The sequence below is a fragment of the Anabrus simplex genome, chromosome 4, assembly GCF_040414725.1.
Source record: "Anabrus simplex isolate iqAnaSimp1 chromosome 4, ASM4041472v1, whole genome shotgun sequence".
Taxonomy (NCBI): domain Eukaryota; kingdom Metazoa; phylum Arthropoda; class Insecta; order Orthoptera; family Tettigoniidae; genus Anabrus; species Anabrus simplex.
The window spans coordinates 68837669-68856309 of NC_090268.1; the positions used below are offsets into that span (position 1 = coordinate 68837669).

General features: G+C 43.5%; 1 protein-coding gene across 1 annotated transcript in view; it reads right to left on the minus strand.

Moving 5' to 3' along the window:
- Positions 1-18441, minus strand: part of LOC136871626 (uncharacterized) — a 50172-nt gene extending 31731 nt beyond the window's left edge. The window contains exons 1-2 of the mRNA XM_067145093.2: positions 17841-18441; positions 17668-17745 (exon numbers count right to left, since the gene is read on the minus strand). Coding sequence (XP_067001194.2) covers positions 17668-17745; positions 17841-17937 — 175 coding nt within the window. The 5' untranslated portion in view covers positions 17938-18441. The remainder of the gene's footprint in view (positions 1-17667; positions 17746-17840) is intronic.
- Between the last annotated feature and the right edge of the window lie 200 nt (positions 18442-18641).

An 18641-nucleotide genomic window follows, 5' to 3' on the forward strand; every position in this document is an offset into this window, starting at 1 on the left:
AGGGTTCAATTATTGCGCTGCCATCTCTGGAGTAGTTTGGCAATAATTAGTAATAGTCTCTACCAGGCGAGTTGGCCGTGCAGTTAGGGACACGCGGCTGTGAGCTTGCATCCGGGAGATAGTGGGTTTGAATCCCACCGTCGGCAGCCCTGAAGATGGTTTTCCGTGGTTTCCCATTTTCACATCAGGCAAATGTTGGGGCTGTACCTTAATTAAGGCCATGGCTGCTTCCTTCCAACTCCTAGGCTTTTCCTATCCCATCGCCGCCATAAGATCTATCTGTGTAGGCGCAACGTAAAGCCACTAGCTAAAAAAAAAATTATAGTTTCTAACCAGCTACGCTCATTAATTCCATCTTTGACTATCGAAAACTGTGCATTTGAATATTATATAAATAACTTCCATGAAAATATGAGGAATTAATATTTATTTTTATGTTTATATTTTGTTGAAAATACAAGGGATGTAACACATCAATCACATGTATGGGAAATTCACCACTGTTATTCTAGTATGTTTAATAGTACCTAGTGTTACAGGGTTTTCAATATTTCCTATGTTCTGCCATATTTCACCTCTATTTTCTTTGAGTTTTAATACTCACATATTTAAGAATACTTCTACCGTGTTTTAGTTTTCATAGCTTTTCGTGGATAAAAATATTTTTCAATTGTTGGCAGTGTGTGTCTGTTGTAAAATTAATTTCTTGGTGCCTGTTTGCACCCTGCATTTGTTTCCTTTCACTTCTTTTTACCTTTGAGCATCCTCAAGACTGGTCAAATTTTAAGCTGTTAAGAACAGGTGTGCATAGTTTGATATTGTGAATATCAAGTTGTTTATTTCACCATGAGTGATGAAAAAGATGAAAAATAACATAACAAAACACTACCAAAGGAAAAGGCCCAATACATATGTGTATGTATTTCCAAATGGGTGGAAACTTACTTCCAATTGGAACCAGTGAAAGCTAATCAATTAAAAACTTACTGTTCTTTATGCAGAACGGAGTTCAGTATTACCCATGGAGAGAGCAATGATTGTTTGTTGCATGCATCAACTGCTGGTAAAGTAATATTTTTAATGTGATATGTGTCACTGCAGGCCAAGTGTACGGAAAGTTGGCATTACAATGATCAGCCTGTTTATCACAGGTTACTTCTGGCAAACTATAAGTGAGACATTCTATTTCTATGAAATCACTAGGTAAATTGAAGGCCTCAATTAAATGCAAGGTGACAAATTTAGTGCAATGATGAAATCTCTCCCCACAGGGGCCTCGTGCTTTGAGCATTCAATTGCACGCATTCTCGGTACACTTTGGAGTGCTGTAGAGAGTGATTGCATCAAACAATTTTTAAAAACTCCTCTCTTCATTAGAGGGAAAAACAAATACAAGAGACATTATAGCAAAAAAAGTACAGTTTGTGAATAAGTGACCATGAACACTGAAATTTTGCAACAAAATATTTGAAGAATTAAATTATAAGTATTAAATCTGACCATTTTAGCAACTTCTTTCTGAGCCTGGGATAATGGTCCCACAAGAGTTCTCCTATAACCTTTGATGATGATGATGGTTGTTGTTTAAAGGGGCCTAACATCTAGGTCATCGGCCCCTAATGGTACGAAATGAAATTACAACAAAAAGTACAAAATCAACCTCTGACCAAAGTAAAAAAAAAGTCATGAAGAATGAATGGATGGACATGAAACCAAAACAAAAACAAAAATACAACAAAAAACAGTGGATTCAACTCAAGAGAGGTCATACGTAGTAGTATTACTGACCAAGGGACCACTTATAAAGCACACTCCTGAATCGATTATGCTTGATGTCTAAAGGGGTTCACAATCCAGGTCTAATGCCCCTCAAAATGGTGCTTATGGCTAGTAAAGTAGAGCCATGGTATTTGTCATGTTGGGGTACTGATCAAAAGTAGCGAAGACCCATGGGGTTCCACACATGATGGTACTACTCACAAGTATTGTACGCCGTACAGGTAACGTAGACCTATGGTGTTTCTCACACAATGGCGCCACTCATAGCCAACGCAAACCAATGAGGTTCCTCACCTAGGTGTACTAACCACACATCCCACAGTGTTCCTCACATAGTGGGTACCATTCACAGGTAACGCAGACTCGTTGGCTGAATGGTCAGCGTACTGGCCTTCGGTTCAGAGGGTCCTGGGTTCGATTCCCGGCCGGGTTGGGGATTTTAACCTTTACTGGTTAATTCCAATGGCTCGGGGGCTGGGTGTTTGTGCTGTCCCCAACATCCCTGCAACTCACACACCACACATAACACTATCCTCCACCACAGTAACACGCAGTTACCTACACATGGCAGACGCCGCCCACCCTCATCGGAGGGTCAGCCTTACAATGGCTGCACTCGGCTAGAAATAGCCACACGAAATTATTATTTACAGGTAACGCAGACCCACGGTGTCGCTCATAGTGGTACTAAACACAGGCAACGCCCAGACCCGTGGTGTTGCTCACATGGGTACGACTCACGGGTACTGGAAACCCACAGTGACGCTCTCACAGCTGATAATAAGCACAAACCTATTGTGTACCTAACATAGTGGTACTATAAGTCATAAATGAAAGAGAAGTTCCACCTAATCAATACTATTTTATTGTCACATGTAGGACTAGTATTGATTAGGTGGAACTTCTCTTCCATTTATGACTTATGGTGACTATCAATACGGAATAAAAAATGAAATTTATCAATCAAGTTAGTGGTACTACTCGCAAGTAAAGGCGACCTATGGTTTTCCCCGCGTGATGGTACTAATCAAAAGTAGTGTCATGGTTCTCATACAATCATCCCTTGGTCGCCCCTTTTAGTCACCTCTCACGACAGGCAGGGGATACCATGCGTGTATTATTCGTCTGCCTCCCCCACCCACAGTGGGTGTGTGTTTGGTCCACGAGAGATATTTTATTTCCCTCAAGTCCGCCGGCAAGCCGGTTAGGAACCCCCTATCCGCCACCTGGGACGCGCCACGTGGGAGTATCACCTCTCCCCCTGCTACGCCTGGGTAGCAGGTTCGTGGCCTATAACCTTTAGAGACCAAGTTTGAAAGTGTGAGAATTGATTAATTTGCTTCATACAGACTTCCTCATGTAAATTCTGACCCATGATGCACATATTATTAAATAGAGAATCTTAACCCCAGCACCACTGAGGTTGACTTACAAGGGGGCATTCCCGACTTGTCACCACCGATTTCGCTCAAATTTATAGAACATGCAGGGCTTGGCTAGAAATGAAAGTTCCCAAAATGGGAACTCCAGATGGCCAAGCATATAGAAAATAAAAATTAAAATAAAAATGTTGGTGCAGCGGTAGGAGCTTGGATTAGTGATTCGATGGTCGTGGGTTTGACCCCCCGCGTGGTGAATATTTTTTTCAATTTTTATATTATTCATTTATTTTCATGCAAAAGGCATATAGGACGTCATTTTTGTAATGAGCGCACAATTGTAGAAAATTTGGAGTTGCGAACTTTCCCGACGTGTTCAGACAGAAATTCTTCCTTTTTCTCCTTTATTGGCTATCTCCTTCCTTGGGGAATGTGCCATTACGTGAATAGTCGTTTCGCTGTAGGCCTACGATTCGTTTTCACCTGACAAGTGAAGGTTGCTCCTGGCGGCTGTACACAAACAATACTTTTTTTTTTTTTTGCGTCGCACTGACACAGATAGGTCTTATGGTGACGATGAGATAGGAAATGCCTAGGAGTTGAAAGGAAGCGGCCGTGGCCTTAACCATATAACGTGCTCCTATTTTTCTACTATTCTACGTGATTCTACGTCTACCAATGGTTCGACATGCTGCTACTAACCTCTGTGTGTGTGTGCTCTCTTCGCCCGTCCAGCTGGTACTGTTCGCACTGTTGCCCTCCCTCCTTTCCTCCCCTATCACCTCGCTGCGCAATGTGTACCTTCTGCTCTCGTCTTTTCTGGACGTTTCCATCGTAATATAAATAGGCCTGCTCGCGGCTCTATCGGCGAGTTGGATGAAGAAGACGACTTGTGTGGAGGGAGGACTTTCTTTTATTTGCGCTAGCGGCTGGTCCGTGTGCAATGTTTTTAAATTGGTGTTTGTTGTTCGTGATTGAAGCTCAAGGACTGCTGGACGGGTGAGCGAACTTTAAATCTATATTCTCTTCCCATACCTAATTTTCTCTTTAAAGCTGTATTCCCCTATTTCTTCATGCCGAACTGGCTGCTAATGACTGTTCACGCTACCAAATATCACTAGTCTGAGCTGTGGACATTGGTGTTTGTCATGGAACTAGACTACGGTTTTTTCCAAATTTCGCTTTCTATTACGTGTAAATCACAGTGATATGAACCATTGGATACTAAAAGACTTGGTGAACAAACGCAAGAATAGGACTAACTGTATTGATGTTAACGCCCAGCTTCTGTTCGAGTTTCAGAATTATATTAAAACTTGTAGGTTCTATCTTACCTAATCCCTGTTACCAGCCCTAGGTATTGTTCTCTTCCTCGTCCTTCCTTTTTTCCCACGTTCCTGTCCCGGGGTTCTCCTTTCTTTTCTTTTGCGATTGTACAGTGGCCTATATGCCTGTTCAAAATTCTTTTAAAATTTTGTATTAATGGGTAATATCTGTTTAGCATTTGTAGGATACTCCTAATGAAAACTATTGTAAAATTCTTCTCTTGTTTTGGTTCTAGCTGTTTTGGATAGATAATTGTGTTATTTAATGGTCGTCCCATTTATTTTAAAAATCCGAAGTATCTATTTTTGAAAATATTGTTGCTCTCTTTAATCATCTGTTCACTTTCTTTGGCATGTAAAAATCGTTTTTTGGTATTTGTTGTAATACATTATTATTATTATTATTATGAAAAAGCAGTTCCTTCTCTTTCCCTGATTTCTGTCACACGTATTTCCATGCCCTTTATTATCTGTACTTACCATGGGTCCCTTTGGAAAATGGACACAGTAAAATGCTTCCTTGTGCGCTCTGCAAAAAACGGTTCACTTTGAATCTGAAATCTGAGTACTTGTATACGCATAGATTTTGTGGAGAACTGCAATCCTCCATGGCATGCCATACTTTGCTGGGCTGCTGTTTGTTTATGTCACCACGTTAGTCGAACTAGTGTCCAAGTTCATAACTTGGTTGTGTTCTCTAATGATCTCTGATTATTCGTGAGTGTACTACAATTTCGGCTGTGTTTACTTTGTTGGTTTATTGGTTTGCCATTTCCGCACTGCTATACCAGGATTATTCTGAGTGTACATGGTTACCCAGACACGACACCCACACTACAAAGTAGAACGAGTACAACCACAGAAAACCATCTTCAGGGCTGCCGACAGTGCGATTCGAAACCACTATCTCCCGGATGCAAGCTATCCGCACGTCCAACTCGCCCGGTAAAAACAGATTCTTGGCGCAGGTAGGAAAAAAATTAAATACCTTTTCTATGCCTTTTGCATATAAATAAATAAATAAAATGAATTATTCACCTCGTTGCTTAATTAGAAAATGAATAATATAAAAGTTGACAGAAAAACCAGTCTGCACACGGGGAGTTGAACCCACGACCATTGAATTACCAGTCCGAGCTCTTACCGCTGCACCAACAACTGCTTGGCGTGCGCGCTAACGTAAGTGGCTTATATGGTGCGAGACCGCGTCAACATTTTTATTTTTATTTTCTATACGCTAGGCCATCTGGAGTTCCCACTTCAGGTACTTTCATTTCTAGCCAAGCCCTGCATGTTCTATAAATTTGAGCAAAATTGGTGTGACGAGAAGGGAATGCCCCCTTGTTAGAACTATTAGGACAAGAGTTACATGGTGCACAAAAATTTTGAAAATTACCAAATATATAGAAACATTCAGGCTCAGACTGTATAATAAACTAAATGTATTGCAATACTGTAAGTAAATTTGAAATAACTAAATTTATATCAATAACATGACAATCATAAAGATAAAACCAGTTGATCAGTTTTTATTTATTTCATGTTAAAAATGTATTTGATGAACGGACAGATGGCAAAGGAATTCAGAATGCAAAAGAAAGGTTTTGAATATTTGTTTTAACAATTGTCTGAACAGCATAATTCAGCAGCTGACAGTATGCTTTGAAAACATGGATGACATCTAAGCTAAATTCTCCATCAAGCCATCAAAACTCAGCACCTTAATTGTAAAAGAAATATTATGATATCTTGTACTTTTCTCAACGAGCATCTAGTTTTTGCTCCATAATGATGAAGACATTCATAAATCTTGAACAATAAAGGAACTGGATTAATTATTAAATTAATTATTAAATTAATTATTAAATGTAGAAAATAGCTGCTAATGCCATGAGTATTCCTGATCTGTGTAAAGTTCAACAACTTTTCCCCATTTTACAAGTCACTACAGCAGCAATCAATCAGTACTTGTGTAGTAGGCCTACATGTTATCTCCACTGAAAGTGAAAAAAGTAGGAATACTGACATCAACAGAGTCACCAGTGAATTACCACTGACACTGCTACAATGCTTTGAAATATTGTGAGACAAGTTAATAATAATATTGTATTATTAAATAACATATTATAAGCTAAAATTTACCACTGAAACATTAACATGGAGTGTGTAGTTACAAAAGATAAATTAAACACAGCAATACAACTTTTGGCAGGTGTGCATATAAGAAGGGCACCACAGATGATGATGATGATGCTTGTTGTTTAAAGGGGCCTAACATCGAGGTCATCGGCCCCTAATGATACAAAATGAAATGACAAATTAAAAGTTCAAAATCATCCACTGACCAATTTTTTTTTTCATTCATTATAACATAAATTTATTTTTCCTCCCTTTTCTTTCATTCCAGATTTCTAACTCCAATTGTGCCATAATCTGCTCCATCCATCTCTGGTTTGCTGGAACTCTCCCTACTTTCAAGTTATAGTTACTTTTTAACGAGTCCACATTGGTGTCCTACGTTGTTTAAGATTAATTCTACTGCTAGCGTGTAAATACGGACTAGTTCAACTTGTATTTCCTTCTGGCATTGTGTTGGCTCTCCTACAGAATTCCTAACTACTGAAGTTCACGTCATTTCAACCTTAGTTTCGTCGCCATGCGCCTTTTAACTGACTCAGTTTGACTCGTACTATTCAATAAACTCTATTTCAACTTTTGTTTTGCTCAATTTAAGAACTCCATAGTCAATAATTAATCCACGCTTCACGCATTGACATATATTTTAAGATCCACTATATCTATATCTTTTTACTTTAACAACCTCATGTTTGTTTTAACTTTATAGACTACCATCGTTCAAAGTATTCCTCTACAAATACTTGCTGTTAATCTGTATATATTGTTATAATTTCAAGTCTAATGTTATCATTTTACTTTTTATTATGGCATTGTCACTCTTTTAACAATTTTTATCATTCAGCTCAGGGCCCTGACCTAATCTTTGTAAATTAAGGCTGATGATGTTCGCGCTATGTCAAACGAAACATGTTCCTTTATTTAAGACACCTCATGATTATTTTATAATTCAATGAGTAATATAATGTATTGAGTAGGTGGTTGTTATTAAAAGGATTTTATAATTTTAATATATTGTCCTCAATACGGTTCTATTATGAGATTAATTACATGTCATGAAGAATGAATGGATGAACATGAATTTAAAACATTCAGTGGATTTGACTCAAAAGACTATCATAAATAATAGTATTACTGACCAAGGGACCACTTCTAAAGTACAATCCTGAATCAAGGATGCTTGCGATGTCTAAACGGGTCCAAAATCCAGGTCAAAGACCCCTCAGAATGGTACTTATCACTAGGAAAGTAGAACCATCATATGTTTCATGTTGGGGTACTAATGAAAAGGAGCGAAGACACACGGTGTTCCACACATGATGGTACTACTCACAAGTATTGTACGTCGTACAGGTAACGCTGACCTATGGTTTTTCTCACACAATGGCACCACTCATAGCCAACGCAAACCTATGGGGTTCCTCACCTAGGTGTACTAATCACAGGCAACGCAGACCCACACTGTCACTCATATAGTGGTACTAATCATAGGCAATGCCCAAACCCGTGGTGTTGCTCACATGGGTACGACTCACGAGTACTGGAAACCCACAGTGATCCACCCTCTGCTGCTACTAAGCACAAACCTATTTTGTACCTAATATAGTAGTACTACTCGCAAGTAAAGGCGACCCATGGTGTTCCCCGCGTGATGGAACTAATCAAAAGTAGTTTCATGGTTCTAAGACAAACATCCCTTGGTCGCCCCTTTTAGTTGCCTCTCACGACAGGCAGAGGATACCGTGGGTGTATTTTTCGTCTGTGTTCCCCACCCACAGGGGTTTGAGAAAAGAAAATAATAATGTTATTTGTTTTACGTCCCACTAACTACTTTTTAAGGTCTTCGGAGACGCCGAGGTGCCGGAATTTAGTCCTGCAGGAGTTCTTTTACGTGCCAGTAAATCTACCGACACGGGGCTGTCGTATTTGAGCACCTTCAAATACCACCGGACTGAGCCAGGATCGAACCTGCCAAGTTGGGGTTAGAAGGCCAGCGCCTTAACTGTCTGAGCCACTCAGCCTGGCGAGAAAAGAAAAAAGAAGGGATCCGTCACTTCGACAAATGAAGTAACGGACTAAGAAAGGCAACGGGCCATGAAGGACGTGAAAATGAAAGACTCCCTAGGCTTCGAATGCTCTAATACCGCCGGGGTCGGAAAAGAACAAGAGTTGACCAAGGGAGGTCGGAGAGGATAGACGAAAGTGAGGAGCCTGGCACAAGTAAGTGGAAGCAATGCCAGCTAAGGGCCCCGTGGTCGCCAAGCCACACTCGCAAGTTGAGAGCCCCTTGGGCCCCTCCTACGACAGGAAGGGGATACAGCGGGTGTATTCTACATGTGCATCCCCCACCCGCAGGGGGTAGGACATTTTTGTGACAAGCCCAAGCTAAGGCCCCACAAAAAACTTTTGTGAAGCAGCTAGCATTAACAAGCAGTTCTGAGCAGTTGAGCCAGCGGGTGAACATACGCATTGCCAGATAAAGCGCACAATCGGCTCTACTGATCAGACGCTTACTGCCTAACGTCACTTCAAGTCAGGTTGGTGTGTTCCTTGCAGCTCAGCAGCAAGCGTGTTGTATGTCTTTTGGAACAAAGAAATTGATATCACCAGTTTTTAAATGACCGGCACTGTAGCATGTATCTCACAAATAATTTAAAGGCAGGAATGTTACCTGGCGAAGGTTATTACCGATATTCAGAACACTGAACAACAATAATATATTTTCTACATTCATAATCAATTAAAGATGATGATGATGCTTGTTGTTTTAAGGGGCCTAACACCGAAGGTCATCAGGCCCTAATGGAACGTGATGTACGACATGATACATGATATTTAAAATTTTTAAATGTATCCACTCACAAGAGTTAAAAAATATGGTGATGAAAAAATGAGTATGAGATTAAAACAGCAGTGGATCTAATTCGCAATGCCTTATTTTCTAATAAAATAAGAGAAAATACACGGAGAAAAGGAATAAGGCATTGCCTGGTGGTGCATATATATACTTCCTTTACACTAGACGTTAAAATAACACATTAAAATACGCAACACAAACTAAAATTAAGTCAATGGGATAAAAGCGCAATTGAAACAAATACACAAGGTCAGAAGACATCACTAGACACGATAAAACAGACCACTATCCCTCATAAAGGTCTGCTGACTGCGCGTCATCTCGCAAGATCAGGGAGATGGTACCCAGAAGGTTAAGACTACAGCGAAGATCAACCAGGTCCATACAATCCGTAAGGATGTGTACCACGGTAAGATGGTCGCCGCAGGTACACACCGGAGGGGGTTCTCCTTTCGAAAGATGCGAGTGAGTTACGATACCGTGGCCGATCAGAAGACGACATAATACCACGGCTTCCCTCCGCGAAGCCCGAAGGGAAGTCCTCCATACCTTCGTTGTTCCTTTTATCGCTCTCAGCTTATTGGGAAGTGGAATGGCCTGCCACTCCATCTCCCAATGAGACATGCTATTTGCTTTACGTCGCACCGACACAGATATGTCTTATGGCGACGATGAAATGGGAAAGGCCTAGGAAGTGGAAGGAAGCGGCCGTGGCCTTATTAAGGTACAGCCCCGGCATTTGCCTGGTGTGAAAATGGGAAACCACGGAAAACCATCTTCAGGGCTGCCGACAGTGGGGCTCGAACCCACGATCTCCCGATTACTGGATACTGGCCGCACTTAAGCGACTGCAGCTATCGAGCTCGGTCAATGAGACATGACCAGACGTCTCAGCTGAGAGCGAATATCACTTCCTGGAATCTTGAAAGGCAACGGGGGGAGTGTAACTGCCTCCTTGGCAGCCAGATCTGCTAACTCATTTCCCTCGATGCCCATGTGGCTTGGGAGCCACAGAAACGTAATTCTGTTCCAGCATCCGAACACCCGGCCACCAGGTCCTGGATCTGCTGCACCAGAGGGTGCCGAGGGAAACAGGTATCAATAGACTAGAGTGAATTCAAGGAGTCAGTACACACAAGAAAGTGTCGGCGTTCATTGTACAGTGCGTACTGCAAAGCTCTACAGATAACATAGAGCTCTGCTGTGTACACACTACAGGCTTCCGGGAGAGCGAAAAGAAACCTATCATTGCCGACAACGAATGCACAGCCTACCTTCGTATCTGTCCTTGAACCATCCGTGTAGACGACGACTGAACCTGGATAGCAGCCAACAACGGACAGGAAGAGCCTCCGATAAATCGAAGGGTCCGTGTTCTCCTTCAGGCCAGTGTGTAGGTCCAGGATTATTTCAGGTCGCCGTACTACCCACGGAGATACCCCACTTGGTTGTCTGACAAGGCAAGGAACCGAAGGTACGTCAAATAATCTGTAACTGCCTTCTAAATGTATTCCAACCGGCCGCGTTGCTCAGGGACGAGCGGCGTAAAGCAAACGGTTGCCATTGTTGAAAACGCCAGGATAACTTGGATGAAGTGGCATCTGTCGCAAATTAGCAGCATAGGTAAGAAGCATTTGCTGGCGCCTCAGGTGTAAAGGCGGCACACCAGACTCAGCGAGCAGGCTAGCTATGGGGCTTGTTCGAAAGGCTCCCGTCGCCAACCGAACACCGCTGTGGTGGATGCTGTTCAGCTTCGCAAGAACGCTTGGTCTTGCTGAGCCATATGCTGCACTGCCATAGTCTAGGCAAGATAAAATATGTGCCCTATACAAACATCCGTGCGGTCAGCCCCCCAAGAAGTGCTGCTAAGAACCTTCATGAAATTAAGCCTCTTAGTGCATTGCACTTTTAACTGCCGCATGTGTGGCTCCCACAATAATTTACTGTCAAAAAGGAGCCCAAGAAATAGGTGTCAACAACTGGAAGAACGACATTTCCCAAATAAAGCTGAGGATGCGGGTGAAGAGTACGTTGACGACAAAAGTGGACAACACAGGTCATTGCGGAAGAAAACCGAAAGCCATGTTCTAAGGTCCACTGCTCCACCCTCCGAACAGCTCGCTGTAATTGTAGCTCTGCGACTGCCATACTGCACGACCTATAGTGCAGAGCAAAATCGTCCACATATAGCGACGGTATTGCTGCAGTAACAGCAGCAGCAACAATACCGTTTACGGCAATCGCAAACAGTGACACTAAGGACCGATCCCTGTGGAACTCCATTTTCTTGAACGTGGTATTGCGAATATTGCCTCCCTACTCGGACAAGGAAAAGACGGAAGGACAAAAAATTCGCAACAAATACCGGCAAGTTACCTCAAAATCTCCATTGATGCAGGACTGAAAGGATACCGTATCGCCATGTGGTGTTGTAGGCCTTCTATAAGTCAAAGAAAACAGCCACCAAGTGCTGTTTGCGGAGAAACGCATCCTGGATAGAGCTCTCCAGGCGTACCAAGTGGTCAGTAGTCGAGCGAGCTGCTCAAAAACCACATTGGTAATCGGACAATAGTCCTTGTTTCTCCAAACAGCACACAAGTCGGCGACTGACCATCCTCTCAAAGAGCTTACACAGGCAATTTGTAAGACAAATCGGTCTGTAACTTCCTGCATATTTAGGATCTTTGTCAGGCTTGAAGACAGGAATGACTATGCCCTCTCGCCACTGAGACGGAAAATCACCCTCTATCCAGATTTGGATGAACACACGAAGGAGATATAGTAGACTATCATCACTAAGGTGTTTCACGATTTGGTTATGGATGTTGTCCAGTCCAGGAGACGTGTCCTTGCAAAGCGCTAAGGCGCTGCGGAGTTCCCACTCTGTAAAGGCCACATTATAGTCCTCTGAAGATTGAGTGGCAAAACTAAGGTGTTGACATTCTGCCTCCCACTTCAGAGCGAGGAAATCAGGATGGTAATTCTCGGAGCCAGATACATCCGCGAAATGACTAGCTAGATGGTTCGCTATCGCAAGAGGGTCAGTGGCGACACTGCCTGCAATGGAGATTCCCGGTACAGGAGATGATCCTGGGATACCCGAAATACGTCGAAGCTTAGTCCACACTTGACATGATGGAGTATGTGAGTCATAGACGACACATATCTCTCCCATAAAGCCTTCTTACTTTGTTGAATAAGAACTCGCGCCTTAGTGCGGAGTTTCTTAAATAGTACCAGGTTGGCCGCAGTAGGCTTTCTACGGTAACGATTGTGAGCGCGACGGCGTTCTCTGATAGCTGCTGCTATTTCTTCGTTCCACCCAGGAACGAGTTTTCGGCGAGGAGTCCCCGAGAAGATCAGAATGGACTCCTCAGCAGCAGCAAGAATAACTTAGGTGACGTAAGTTATTTCCTCGCCGACGGTCCGCCTGATATCATCGTTAAAGACGGCTAGTGATGTGTACTTTGGCCCATCAGCATGATTAAGAATCCATCGAGGGGGAGCCTCGACGGGTTTATGTTTCAAGAAAGTAAGAATGATGGGAAAATTGTCACTGTCACAAAGATCGTCGTGTGTGTTCCACCGAAACAGCGGAACCAACTTACGTCTATGCGAGAATATGTGCCGTAACGTACACTGAAGTGTGTTGGTTCCCCTGTGTTCAAAATACATAAGTCCAGTTCCGTTACTAATGTTTCCAGCTCTCTTCCCCGGGGGCAAGGCGTCTCAGAGCCCCAGATGGGGTGATAGGCGTTGAAATGCCCCAACAAGAGGGAGGTGGAAGCTGATCTAGAAGATCAGTGACATCATTGATGTTAAGATTTTCACCTGGTGGAAAATAAACATTCCACACTGTAGTTATGACAGGCAGCGGAACGCAAACAGCTACAACCTCCAGCGGGGCTCTTATTGGAAACTCCTCGCTGTAGGTATCAAAACGGACAGAAATGCCAACGCCACCGGAAGCCCGGTGAGCATAATGTCGTTCTGTCGAGTATAGTCGAAAATTTCTCAGTACCGTATGATGACCTGGTCGGAAATTTGTTTCCTGAATGCAGACTATACCCGCCGAATACTCGCTAATGAGCTGGCGCAACTCAGCAAGATGCCTATCATAACCGTTACAATTCCATTTTAACAGTGCCATATTGTAAGTGTGGACTACTGAGGTTTAGGTTAGGAGCAGCGTAATGCCGCCTAACCTACACTCACATCCCCATCCGAAGATGGAGATTCAAGCTCCACGTGCATCTCACCATCACTGGACGAGGTGGTGCATGCCTTCAGTTTCTTCGACTTTTTTCGGGGGTGGGGTTTCCTCATAAGAGGAGAGCGCGCAGGTCTTCTAGAAGGATGACCCGCTGGTGCAAAATCAGGCCGTCCAGGTGGAGGGCGTGAGGCCCCATTCGTAGGAGAAGTGGAAGAACGCCTGGTAAGGGCGTTCTTCTTCCCCACCGTCGATTCTTGTTTAGACGGGCTGGGAGGTGGTTTCCCAGCCCTGGTCGATGATACCGCCTCCGCCGGCTTAGCCTCGGCTTTTGCCGACCGCGTAGGGGAAGGAGACGTCTTCTGGACAGGTGTTCTAGTTGAAAATGAGGAACCTGGCAGGGGCTGTGCTGTCAAGCTGAAGTCAAGTGTCTTGGCCGGTGTAATTAGAGAATTAAACTTGCGGCGCGCTTCCTGGTTGGAAAGACCATCCAGGGTCTTGATCTCCTGGATCGTCTTCTCGCTCAGATAAGTCGGACAGATCTGATCCCGAGGAGAATGAAGACCACAGCAGTTAATGCACTTATACGGAGGTGTGCACTCCTCCGCGGCGTGAGCTACTTTCCCACATGTACCACACACTGACTGATTCGAACACTGAGATACCACATGTCCGAATCTCTGGCATTGATAGCACCGCATAGGAGGCGGGATGTACGGTCTCACATCGCAACGATAGGTTGTTACCTTGACTTTCTCTGGCAACACAGACAAATTGAAGGAGACTATGAACGCACCCGTGGCAATGTCTTCACCGTTGTCTTTGCGCGTAATGCACCAGATGTGTGTCACGGCACGGTGCTTCATGTCTTCCATCAAACATCGTCGGTGTTCAGAATAAGATCACGGTGGAAAATAACTCCACAAACCAGATTCAATGTTTTGTGCTCCTCCACTTTGACAGGGATGTCACCAAAGTGGTCGCACATAAGCAACTGATCGGCTTGGAGCGCAGAGCTCCTCTTCAGTAGCAAACCACCATTGCGCATTTTCTTAAGGTCCTCAAGTTCACCGTATACACCTTCGATATGCCGACTAAAAAGTATCGAAATAACCAGCTTGAAGTCCTGCCCATCGGTTCTGGTAGCAACCAGGAACCTAGGGAAGCTGGAACCCAGACTGATTCGCTGCGCTTATTCCCAAGGGGTTGCCCCCCTGACGGAATCAAAAGTTAAAGACTTGGGTAGCGAACTACCCGAGGTGGCTGGCGGAAGTTGTTTCGACGCCATGCCCGAAATCATCCTCCCCGAATGCCACTCACTCCGATTAGGGGTCTCTGTAGCCGAACCAAGCAGCCAAGGCAATACCCACCTGGTCGTAGCAGGTACTGCCCGGGGTCCAATGTTGGGGATGCCTAATACAGCATGACTGAGGCAGTGAGCAGTAGGTCTCCCTTTCTCCAGTCACCCGCAATAGCATGTACCCCATAGCGTATACAGAGCACTAAATATAGGAAAAATAAATAAAAATAATTAATAATAATATGTCCCTCTGGCATTCGGCTGTGCGGGGACCTGTGTTGTCAGGCGGATACTACTGCCCGGGTACATGACACTCCCATCCGCCGCTTCCTGGGTGGTTGCAGGCATGGGCTATCGAGCGTAGTCGCACACGTAGGAGCTCCATTGCCGAGCAGCACGCACATCAAAATTTGGAAATGGTCTACAACTGACCCTCGGAAAAACAATAAAAAATAAAGAGGGGACCATGGCCACATGACCCTTTAAGTCGCCTTCTACGACAGGCAGGAATTACCTATGGATGTATTCAACCCCTCCCATACACAGGTTGTCCAACACATTTCTCCAAACCGCAATCCATGTCCACGCCTAGGTCGCCCCTTTTTGTTGCCTCACACGACGGGCAGGGGATGCCGCGGGTGTATTCTACATGTGCGTCCCCCACCCGCAGGGGGTAGTGTGTTTGGTCCGCGAGAGGTATTTTATTTCCCTCAAGTCCGCCGGCAAGCCGATTAGGACCCCCCTATCCGCCACCTGGGACGCGCCACGTGGGAGTATCACCTCTCCCCCTGCTACACCAGGGTAGTAGGTTCGTGGCTGACATATTGAAAAAGATTCTAGGCAGCGAACTTCTAGGAGGTGGTGATGGAAATATATGTGGAAGATGAAGAGGAAATAAAAAACAAGGAAGTGGAAAACACTCAAAAGTTAAAAATATGATTCACAAAATAGGACTAAGCTCTACTGAGAGATCGCTATATTACTGTATTTCCAGGAACAAGGAGTATCTGCTATGGACATTCTATTCCTCTATCACTTACATGAACAGCAGCACGAAGAAAGAATGCATGTTAAAAACATCCACCCTCATGGAATATTTCTCTAGGAAAGACCAGTCATTTTATCTGCAAAGTAAGTTGTTTTATCTTCAATAGATACGATGTCATCATTTTTTTTTTTAAGTTTTGACAATTAGTCACCCTTGTGTGCACGTACAAATGGATCGTTAAGCCTGTACAGATGGTGCAAGGAACAACCACACACACACACACACACACACTGCCTCCATGCGAATATAAGGCAGTAGCGATTAGTGAGACATTGATGTTTCAAGCCAACAGTGTACATCAACATGGGTAGGTGTAGGAATGTTACAGAGTTCCAAAAGGGGAACTCGTGTTTGGCCGTGCCCACGTGGCAGACTAGCAGACTTTGAGCTCAGATATGTTATGATACGTCTAGTAGAACATGAATTTCACCACCTGCTCTGTCACCAAGTGTTATCGCAAACTGAATCCCACTGCATATGTGTACTATGGTACCGGTATGCTTAAATTACTGCAAACGTTACCATACCATACGCTAAAGTGCAAGAAGAGACAAACATCTTTGGTACATTTTTGTACTAGAGAATAGTCTTTTCGGTAAAACTTCCGCAAGCGGGCCGGGCATGGCACGCCTCACACTCCGCTCGCTGTACACACGGAGGCTTCGCGGCGGGTGATGCTGTCACCAACTGTTGAGAAAATGCGACGATATGTTACAACCACTAAATTAACTTTTTTCTTGCCGTGCGGGCAGTATGCGCCGCGGCGATAGTTAAGAGCCTCTCGAAGGGAGTGTGGCCCCCGAAGGGGGCCACTGTTCTCATGACAGAGCTTGGCCTGGATTTACAAAGATAGGTTACAGCTACTAAATTACATTTTTTCTTGATGAGCGAGTGTTTTTATTTTGCGCGGGTTGGTGTGGCGCACATGCGAACTCTAGCGGAAAAAAAGTTATATAGACTCCTTCACAGCTGATCGGAGCTGGCCAATGGGAGTAAAGATAATGGTGGCAATTTCTTCTTTCATGTTGTCTTGCTTTCAATTTTCCTATATAAGAAAGAATGTCTTTTGGGGCGGGATGGTGGGATTATACCAAGCGTAGATGAAGGATCTCTCCTGTCTGGTACTCCAGGTATTGTAAAACGTTCCTTTTCAGTCTTTACTAATGATTACCAATGCCGGCCCGCTTGCGGAAGTGCCACCGTCTTTTCTCCTTTTTGTGCACAGTGGGTACCTTATTAAAGTAGGTATTATTATTATTATTATTATTATTATTATTATTATTATTATTATTATTATTATTATCATCCTAATTAGAGTACTGGTATAAATGTTAATAGAAACTTAATACTTACTGAAAGAATTACATTTGCCACAGTGCCAAATGTACCCCATGCTACAGATGAAGTTGCAATAATTTTTGAAAATTCAAATCAATATGGTAGGTACCGTACTATTTTAAGCAATGCAGAACAAGGAGGTTTGCATTAACGTTCAACAGAAAGACTTACTATTAAAGTAGAAATGCATGTGAAGACTATAAAGACCTATTTAGGAAACTGCTTTAGTTTAAGGTATAATACCTACCGGTACGCCAAATATGCCCAACTTTCCTCTACCTCACAGGCAACGTACCTTCTATTTCCTCACCGATTTCCTCTATACCATTCTCAATCCTCTCTTCAATACCCGTAAAGTTTGCGCACAGGGAACCTGCAACACAAATAACGAAGTGGACAAGCATTCGAAACGAATAACTGTACCGCACCGGTAGGCCTACTGAAAATAGAATCCTCCTCAAAACTTACCTAAACATGCCCCCTCAACGTGCAAATTTTTGGTAGCAATAACAATCAGAAAAACTGCCATCACAATAATGTTGTCTACATACGTAAACCTCCTCATCTTATTATTCGTCTGTCTAGTAGCACAGAGTAACGGATATTTGTTCAGAAGTATCCGGTTAAGATACAAATAGCACAGCCACTTCCCGCGGAGTCAGCAGATAGCTAACTACAAAGTGAATAACGAATGGCACTAGCACTAATAACGATGCTACAGCACACCAAAACAAATGAAATAACTCGCCCGGAGTAGTGTCAGGGATTCCCCTCCTTCAAAACTGAAATCGTAAGTGATTCAGTCACTACAGATCGACCACCATAACCTCACTTCCAGGGTAGCCAATGTACGCAACAAAGTTATAGTAGCAGACTATTTGCCAGCATTTCTATACCAAGATTTCAAAGAGTTCGGTGACGTTATCTTTCTGTTCTAAATCGATAAATTCTCACTCACGCTTTGTGCCTCTTCTTCAAGCAACCAAACATTTATCACATTTGAAACACTTTCATTTAGTGCAGCTGACATGCGTCGAGTGATGTATTTGGAGTAGGTTTGGTACAGCCAATCTCAGAGAAGTCGGGGCATCAAGGTCGATCGAGATTCATCTGACCAAGACTGATTACAGTATCTCTAGTTCAAGCAAAGCTGCGGTTCAAGGTCATAATTGGGAGTGGGAGAGAAAAGAAGCAAAGGAGGTCGGTCAAAAATGTACAGTCATATTCTAGTCTAAAAATGCCTACGGCTAGAATTTCCGTTTGAAGTGC